This window comes from Eurytemora carolleeae, unplaced genomic scaffold (assembly GCF_000591075.1).
Source record: "Eurytemora carolleeae unplaced genomic scaffold, Eaff_2.0 scaffold1441, whole genome shotgun sequence".
Lineage (NCBI taxonomy): Eukaryota > Metazoa > Arthropoda > Copepoda > Calanoida > Temoridae > Eurytemora > Eurytemora carolleeae.
Window position 1 is genome coordinate 43597 of NW_019397328.1, and position 8657 is coordinate 52253.

The 8657-nt window shown below is 31.6% G+C and overlaps 1 protein-coding gene across 2 annotated transcripts; it reads left to right on the plus strand.

Moving 5' to 3' along the window:
* The first annotated feature begins 530 nt into the window (after positions 1–530).
* Positions 531–6138, plus strand: LOC111713539 (uncharacterized). Of its 2 annotated transcripts, none has more exons than XM_023488415.1 (7): positions 531–635; positions 693–761; positions 1410–1480; positions 2889–3042; positions 3945–4016; positions 4754–4828; positions 5477–6138. In XM_023488415.1, exons 1-7 carry the CDS (start codon positions 555–557, stop codon positions 5573–5575), a joined length of 621 nt encoding a protein of 206 aa, XP_023344183.1. In that variant the 5' UTR covers positions 531–554; the 3' UTR covers positions 5576–6138. The 2 variants fall into 2 exon arrangements, with proteins under 2 accessions (XP_023344183.1, XP_023344184.1); XM_023488416.1 differs by having other exon boundaries at positions 693–757; positions 1406–1480.
* Positions 6139–8657: the final 2519 nt, after the last annotated feature.

Sequence of the window (8657 nt, forward strand, 5' to 3'; positions counted from 1 at the left end):
CTACAAAAGTAAGATAACTGATACAAAAAAGATGGAACTTTATTTTTTCTGATTTCGATTTTAATTTGAGTATGGTTTATAGTACCTTTGATATTTCAAACTTTGACTTTTTAATATAGCGGAATTTATTGTTTGAAATAACAAAGGTTATATGAATCTTTAGCTGTATAACCCCTCTTATAAGAAATTGTTGCCCCCCCCCCGAGAATACTCTAGGTTTAGGTTTAGAAGGAGAATACTCCAGGTTTAGGTTTAGAAGGAGAATACTCTAGGTTTAGGTTTAGAAGGAGAATACTCCAGGTTTAGGTTTAGAAGGAGAATACTCACCCCCCCCCCCCCCCGGCCCCCCTCTATAAAGGAGGGGTATAGAATTTTGGGTGTAAATAACATACGGATGTTCAGTTAAAATATTTAATTTATTTGTTTAATGATGAGATATTACTTCTATAAACATAAAAAGTATACACGGAACTGCTGTCCTATCTATTAAGATAAAAAAGTGATGACGAGAGAAAATATATTTGTGTTAGTTTCAATCTGTCTTCTGTTTAAATATGGCTGCGGTTATATCTGTGATAATCATTCATTCTTTGATTCTTCTGTCATCAGCCCAGGATTGCTCAGAGTTTGTGGAGGTTAGAAATACAAAAAAATAACTAAAAATTATCGTTTCTGTTTTATTTTATTTTTAGGCAACATGTGGATTGGATGAATACAATATCATTAAAGTTGTAGTAAATACAACTCCTTCAGATTGTCAGGAGAGACTTTTAATTAAATATTTTTCTTTATGTAGACTAGATATTAAAGTAATGTTTTTTTTGCCACAAACTCTAATTTTGTAATCCCTATAACTTTGCAACCCGATCTCGTAAACCTTTATTATTTCAAACTATGAATTCTGTTAGATCAAAAAGTTAAAGTTTGAAATATCAAAGGTTTACATCACATGGTTTCAAAGATAAAGATATTCAAAAATTTTAGTTTGTGGCAAAAACTTAATTCCTTTGGTTGATCTGTCCTGGTGTTTGTTGGTTTGTTTGTATCAAAAAAACGGCTGAACCGATCTGGCCCAAACTTTTTATGGAAACTCACATGACCCATGGGAAAAGTATAAGGACAGTCAAAATTGAAAACTTTTGCCAGGAAAAAAATATCGACATTAATTACTTTAAAATGCACTAATTAAAATAGAAAAATCAGCGAAAATTTTAGAGCGATAAGAAGGGACAACTTTCAGAATGGTGAGAAGCTAAATTTGTTAATAGTAAAAGGGACAGAAAGCGCCCTTAAAAGCCTGTTGTTTAAAATCTGAAATAACCATGCATTTAAGCAAAATTTGACAAAATTTATAAAATTTATAAAATTTGTATTAATTTTTATAAATTTGAAAAGTTTCCATCTATCAGACACTTTGTCGAACCTCTCATCCTCCATGCAACTATTTCACTCACTACATAGAAGAGTGTTGGCTGCTTAGGTAAGAGTGGTAACATCTTATGCTAAGTGAGTGAATTATATCACAGAGTGCTGGATTCTTAGGTAAGTGAGTGCACATTATAGATAGAGAGAGCTAGCTTCTTACCAAAGAGTGCTGGATTCTTTGGTTATTGAGTGCATTATTTAAAAGAGTTCTAGCTTCTTAGTTAATAAAGTGAATTATATCACAGAGTGCTGGATTCTTAGATAAAAAGTGAGTGCGTTTTATATTAATGAGTGTTACATAGGTGTTAGTTAGTTTCTTAGGTAAGTTAGTGCAAGTACCTATGATATCAAAGAGTGCTATAAAGATAAGTAATTGCATTTTTTCAAAAAGTATTGGCTTCTTAGGTAAGTGAGTGCACATTATATTAGAAAATGCTAGCTTCTCAAGTGAGTGCATTAGGTAATCGAGTGAATTATTTTACAAAGTGCTGGTTTCTTAGGTAAGTGAATGGAACATTATATCACAGAATGCTAGCTTCTTGGGTAAGCAAGTGATCTATATCATTCACAGAGTGCTTTATTCTTAGGTAAGTTAGTCCACAGTATATACTTAAATTAAAAAGTGCTAGCTTCTTAGGTAAGTGAGTGAATTATATATATTACAGAGCGCTGGCTTCTTTGGTAAGTGAGGGTACATTATACAGTGAAAACCAGAACATTTTTGGAATAGGAATACGACATTAAAACAATAAAAGAGTGTTTTTAGTTATAACTTGAATATCTTATTAAGTGAAATGGGTCTGTATATTATGCACAATTGCTGTCTCATATTAATAAGACTATTTAAAGTCATAACTTGAGTCTAAAAGTCATCTTCCTATTCCAGAGTGTTCTGGTTCTCGTCTATATATATACTTTGCTTGTCTGTCTTTGCTTGTTTGTATCCAATAAACGTCAAAACGGCTGAACCTTTCGGGCCCAATTTTTTGTGGGACCTCACATGACCCAGGGAAGGTCATATTTCGGACAAAAAATAACCATATAATTATTACTGCAGAAAATATTGATTTGATTTGGTTTGGCACAAGGTAATAAGGCAAGGAAAGTTAATTGCTGTTACGTACTCTTTGCGTACATATTGAAACCAGTTCTCTCTGGGCGGTGTTTGTAAACAAGAATTGATGCATCAGTGTTACTCTAGTATCCGAGGAGTATCAAATCATTTAATTTTGTCAATTTTGATAATTCACAGAATAGTTTTCTATGACCAGAATATTTCATTGATTTTTTATTATGTGAAAGATAGATCCCATGTCAGGCTGTGACATCCGTCGTGTGTTTACTTTACCCCCCAGAGACAGTCAAAGATGCGTACACATCTAAAATAACTTTCTTTAAATTATAAATATTTGGTTTGGCATAACATTTAAAAATGGCGGACGCGTCAGCTGTTTTTCTTTTAGGAACTGTACGGACAAAGAGGTTTGTCAGGGCTGTATCAGTGGACCTGAGTCTCCGCCCATTTTCAGTCAGTGCCCCTGGCCCCCCGCCCCAACAACAACAACAACAAAAACCACAACTACAACAACTACCACAGATGCATGCAATCTTTCATATGTAAATATCTAAATCAGATTAGTTCATTTCTCATAAGTTTTGATAATTTTTGATTTTTTAAGAGATTTTACCAAAATCGTTAGGAAAAATATTTTGTTTCTTATGTGTGTCAAGAAAGTGTTTCATGATTGAAAACTCCGGGTTTTGGGTAATCCACCAAAAATTGAAGAAAAAATGATAAATTATTTCCAACCTTGTCAAGTATTCTTTGTTAATTAATCAATCATTCAACATTAATATTTATTTGAAAATATCCTTTACAATTTCTCTTAGTTCTCCATATTTAACTATAGATATATATATTTACACTGAGTGTCCGGCAAAAAAGTTTTTGTAGGTAAAGATGAATTCTTTAGATTAAAAATGATTCATGGATGTACATGGTTTATGTCTTTGAACCTCATCGACTACAAACAATGATGGTTTATTTATGTGATGCTATTGCAGGCTTTGCCTTCTTTTCAGTTTAAATATTGGCAGTGTTTGATATTCTAAACCATCCAAATATCACGAACCCAACTTTTTACTTGACGATCGATTCTAATATGTTTGCACTTATTTCCAAACTTTTGTTAATGTTGCTTGGGTTCAAGTACGATATATTCTAGGACATTAGTTGTGAGTTAACTGATGATTATGTTGTTGGGTTCAAACACAATATTACCTTAATTACATTCTAGGACATGAGCTGTGAGTTAACTGATAATAATGTTGTTTGGTTCAAACACAATATTACCTTAATTACATTCTAGGATATGAGCTGTGAGTTAACTGATGATAATGTTGTTGGGTTCAAACACAATATTACCTTAAATACATTCTAGGATATGAGATGTGAGTTAACTGATAATAATGTTGTTGGATTCAAACAGTAACACAATATTACCTTAAATACTTTCTAGGACATGAGCTGTGAGTTAACTGATGATAATGTTGTTGGATTCAAACACGATATTTCCATAAATATTTGTCAGGTAAAGAAACTTGATACTTCTCTCACAATCTAGTTTTCTATTCCATATAATCATGGTCTAATAACAATACAAATAGAAAACTATATGTCGTCTTTTCGTTTACAATAACCCGTAAATCTTGAAAAGACGACATCTAGTGTACTATCTGTAATGTTTTTAATCTATGCTTATATCTATCTATGCCACCCAAAATTAGAGCTTTTGTGTTCAAGCATTGACCTCAATGTTCAGGCAGATATACGGATTAATTTGATTCATCTTCGATATCCCATAGTGTCATACACTGTAGAAATAACTTTAATTGAGGAATTAGACATTGATCTTCCAATTTAAAAGTGCCAACATTGGATATTGAGATCAAGTGTTAAAGATTAACGATATCCACACAGCAGTTCCGACTTCTAATGTCATGAACCTTTGATATTTCATACTATGAATTCTTTTAGATCAAACAGTTACAGTTTGAAATATTTAAGAGAAAAGATTTACATATTCAGGGTGAAAAGATAAAGGAATTCGAAAATTAAAGTTTGAGAGGAATAATCAGTTCCTTATCAAACTTTTCATCATTTGCAGAAAAAAATACATACATTTTCTTCTATATTCTTATCGAAATGTTGAAGGTTTGTGAATTTAGTTTTGGATTAAAAACGGGATTTAAATGAAAATTTAAGTGTGATGAAAGCATGAGAGTGTTCAGTTCAGTTCAATATTTGTTATTAATTTTTATTGTCCAGGATTCGTGTCAAAAGGAGCCTGCGTGTAACTTCTATACTTGGTTTAAAGATACGAAGGATAATCTAAGTGCTCAGGTACACCTAGCTAGGGTTTCTAGATTTAGAAATCACTTTTACAAAAATTCGATGATTCCATCGAACAAGAAATTGGACGAAGTAATAAGTTAGTGACCAATTACTACGAAATTACATTTTTCGAAAGTAATTGAATTTTTGCCATACACTCCAATTTTCTAATCCCTATATCTTTGCACACTGATTGTTTAAACATTTTTTATATTGCAAACTTTGGCTATTTCTTCTAACAGAACTTAATTTGAAATATTAAAGGTATATACAACATCGGGTTGCAAAGATATAGGAATTAGAAAACCAAAGTTTGTGGCAAAAAAAAACCATGTCCTCTAAAAAAATTCGGAAAATTTTTCTATTTTATTCCTTTCATTGATGTAGCCTTGGTTTCTAAAGACATGTTAAACCATTAACAAAATAATCCATATAATAATCCATATAATAATCCATATAATAATCCATATAATAATCCATATAATAATCCATATAATAATCCATATAATAATTTACGAATTTAAAGATAAGTTTTATCGAGATATATCAAAACTTTTTGCGGAAAGGAGATTAATTAATAATAGATCGTAAATGCTTTGAACTGCGTGTCAATACGTTTTCGTTTTGTTTTCTTCTTCTAACAATATATATTTTCAGGAAGGTTGCTGGTTGGTGAAACAGTGTGATGAAAGTATTGAATGCCCAGGCTGTATTTCCGGTCCGCAATATCCGGATCTAGATTCTTGCAATTTGTAATTTAATAGTTATAATACACGCACCTCTGACCCTTCAGTAAAAGTAAATTCAACCTAAAGTCTGACCGCGTCAACCTTGTTGCACCGGCTAGTTCTATTGAGTGTCTGTTTCATTTACCCACTGACCGGTCGATACAGTACAAACTGGGACCAGAAAAGTTGACCCGGCTCGGAAATTCAAATGTACTACGGGTGCCCGTGAATATATATAACTGTAAACAGAATCCATAACTAAAAAGAATGAGATAATTTTGTTAACTTAAATCAAATCAAATCAAATCACAAGGGGCGGGGATGACAATGGGCTCCAGTAGTGGATTGGAGGTTCAAGTCCTTTCCGTGTCCTGGTTTTTCAGCCTGGACTTCTTTTTATATTTACGAAGAAGTTACAACGACCGTTTACTGGAAGGCGCGAAGTTCCTTGCCACATGACCAAATTTGAGCCATGCCTCACTTTTGGACCTCCTCCGTAGTTTTACATAAATTGTAAAATTTGTTGTAATCTTTACGATGTTACAATTTTAGCAAAATTACAATTTTTCGAAATAGAATCATAACTTGTAATTACAAATGTTTATTTATAAATACAGAAAAACTTTTCTTTCAAAGAAAATATCACAAACTCAATTTTCCAATCTCTTTATTTTTACAAACCAATGCTGCAGACCTTCGATATTCAAACTATGAATTCTATTTGATCAAATAATCTAAGATTTAAATCCTCAGATAGCTGCAAAGATGTTTAGAAAAACTTGAGTTTGCGGCAAAAATTCCTTTTCTCCTTTTAGTTTTTTTAAGGACTTTTAGCTTTGCACGAGTTTTTAGAATTTCAAATTCAAAGTTCATTTGCAAAAAATCATTAATGTATTCGGTCGTTCAATGAATATATTTAACATTTTATAATAAAATTTTGTTGAGAAACCAGCAGCTGTGGGAATTTTTTGTGCCGCCATATCAATCCTTTGGAATTTGATAAATTGAGAAATATTTCTAATTTTTTGTAACAGATAACTTTATCATGCTGGATTAGTGTACGGGGTGATGAATAATATGAATAATCTAATTCTATGAATTACACGGATCTGAGAGTACAGGGTGATGTTCAAATATGAAAAATCTAATTCTATGAATTACACGGATCTCTGTGTACAGGGTGATGTTCAAATATGAAAAATCTAATTCAATGAATTACACGGATCTGAGTTTGAAAACCACAAGTTGAAGATGATTTACATTTTTATGGCTAAAACTTTTGGCTGGCAGAGCTCTTACTTAACTCTATATCTATGCAAAGTGTAAACTTTTGAAGTGAAGACTTTAATTTTAACTCCATCAATATGGGATTGCTAAGAGAAACTAGAGAAATGATTCTAAGAGATCCCCAGGGGTGTATATTTTTAACTGGGAAAAATATCTAATATTTTTAACTGGGAAAAAATTATTTTTGGAGATCTGGAAAAAAATATTAATAATTTTTCATACTTTTTACCCAAAAATTTGTTAATTTTTCCCTACAAATCATTTCCCCCCCCCTCCAATTAAGTGATTTAAACCTTAAAAAATCATTTGCGCAAACCTCCCTAACTTTTGGGGGAAAAAATTATTTACAAGTAGGGNAACAAAACAAACAAAACAAACAAAACAAACAAAACAAACAAAACAAACAAAACAAACAAAACAAACAAAACAAACAAAACAAACAAAACAAACAAAACAAACAAAACAAACAAAACAAACAAAACAAACAAAACAAACAAAACAAACAAAACAAACAAAACAAACAAAACGAACAAAACAAATAAAACAAACGTAAAACTACAAAACAAACAAAACAAACAAAACAAACGTAAAACTACAAAACAAACAAAACATAGAAAACAAAGAAAACAAGGAAAACAAAGAAAACAAAGAAAACAAACAAAACACACAAAACAAACAAAACAAAAAATACTCTTGGGAAAACCAAAATAGATATTATTTACTACGGCAAACAAAAATACTAACAACAAATTACAAACAATAACAAAACAAACAAAATGTAAAAGTTACTAAGACAAACAAAATACAGATATGCAATATACAACAACAAACAAACAAACAGCAAACAAAAACAGAACAAACAATGTTTAAAAGTACTTAAAAGTACAAAGACAAATAAATGAACAGTATAATGAGGAGAAACATAAATAAAACAAGAACAAATATTACAAAGGAAAAGAAAATGAATCATGGAAAACTATCGAAATAAGAAAGCAAGGAGAACAAGAATTAAAATATTATCAAGAACCTTTTTAGAAATCCTACAATAGAAAAGATTTCAAACCATTATTATATCTTAATTTTCTCTTTTGATTGAAAATCTTGGATTCTAAACACCCTGTACCCCTCTCTATACCCCCCCCCCCTAAAAGAATAAAAAGGTTGTAATAAACTCCGTTGATTGGACGGAATTTTTAATAATTGTATCAATTTGTCCCCTGTCATAAAGCTAATGAAAGCAACCAATGGAAACCCTCCCACTCCTGCCTACGCCTGAGTGGTGAGCTGGGAGGTATTAATTTGTGTCGAAACCAAGTTATAAATTGGACAGGGTTCGCCTGCTTTTTATATTTTATATGATCAATCATCTTCTTTGTTGGTGGGAGTGGGAAATACAGGGGTAAATTAGCGGGGCGTGAAAACCCTGTTTTTAGGAAATGATACTTAACTAGTTTGTTACTGATAGAACACAAATATTTGGCAAAAACTTTAGCTTTTGCCTTAGAACTGTTTACTTCTAGATTTTAATTTAAAGGAGGGTCCCAAAAACCTGCAATACCGAAAGTTAAACTTTTTTAGAAAAATTGTTTTTGAATAAAATAATTGAATAATTGTTTGGAAGTTGCTTAAAAGGAATATCGTTGAAATTTCCAGTGCTGACCCAATTCATTCAAAAGAAGCGTGCCCGCTTTACAACGTTACAATTTAAACCTTATTTTTGATTATTAATATGGGAGATATAATCGGTATTCTAGTTTTCACAATGGATGATCCTCACTATTTCCTTTATTGGATATGCTGCAGAAATGAGCAAGCCCGTTCCT

Coding starts and splice junctions, on each gene's coding strand:
- LOC111713539 (XM_023488415.1), top strand. CDS start 555: ATGGCTGCGGTTATATCTGTGATAATCATTCATTCTTTGATTCTTCTG. Junction 762..1,409: donor CAACTCCTTCAGATTGTCAG/GAGAGACTTTTA, acceptor TCCATCTATCAG/ACACTTTGTCGAACCTCTCA. Junction 1,481..2,888: donor GAAGAGTGTTGGCTGCTTAG/GTAAGAGTGGTA, acceptor TTTTTCTTTTAG/GAACTGTACGGACAAAGAGG.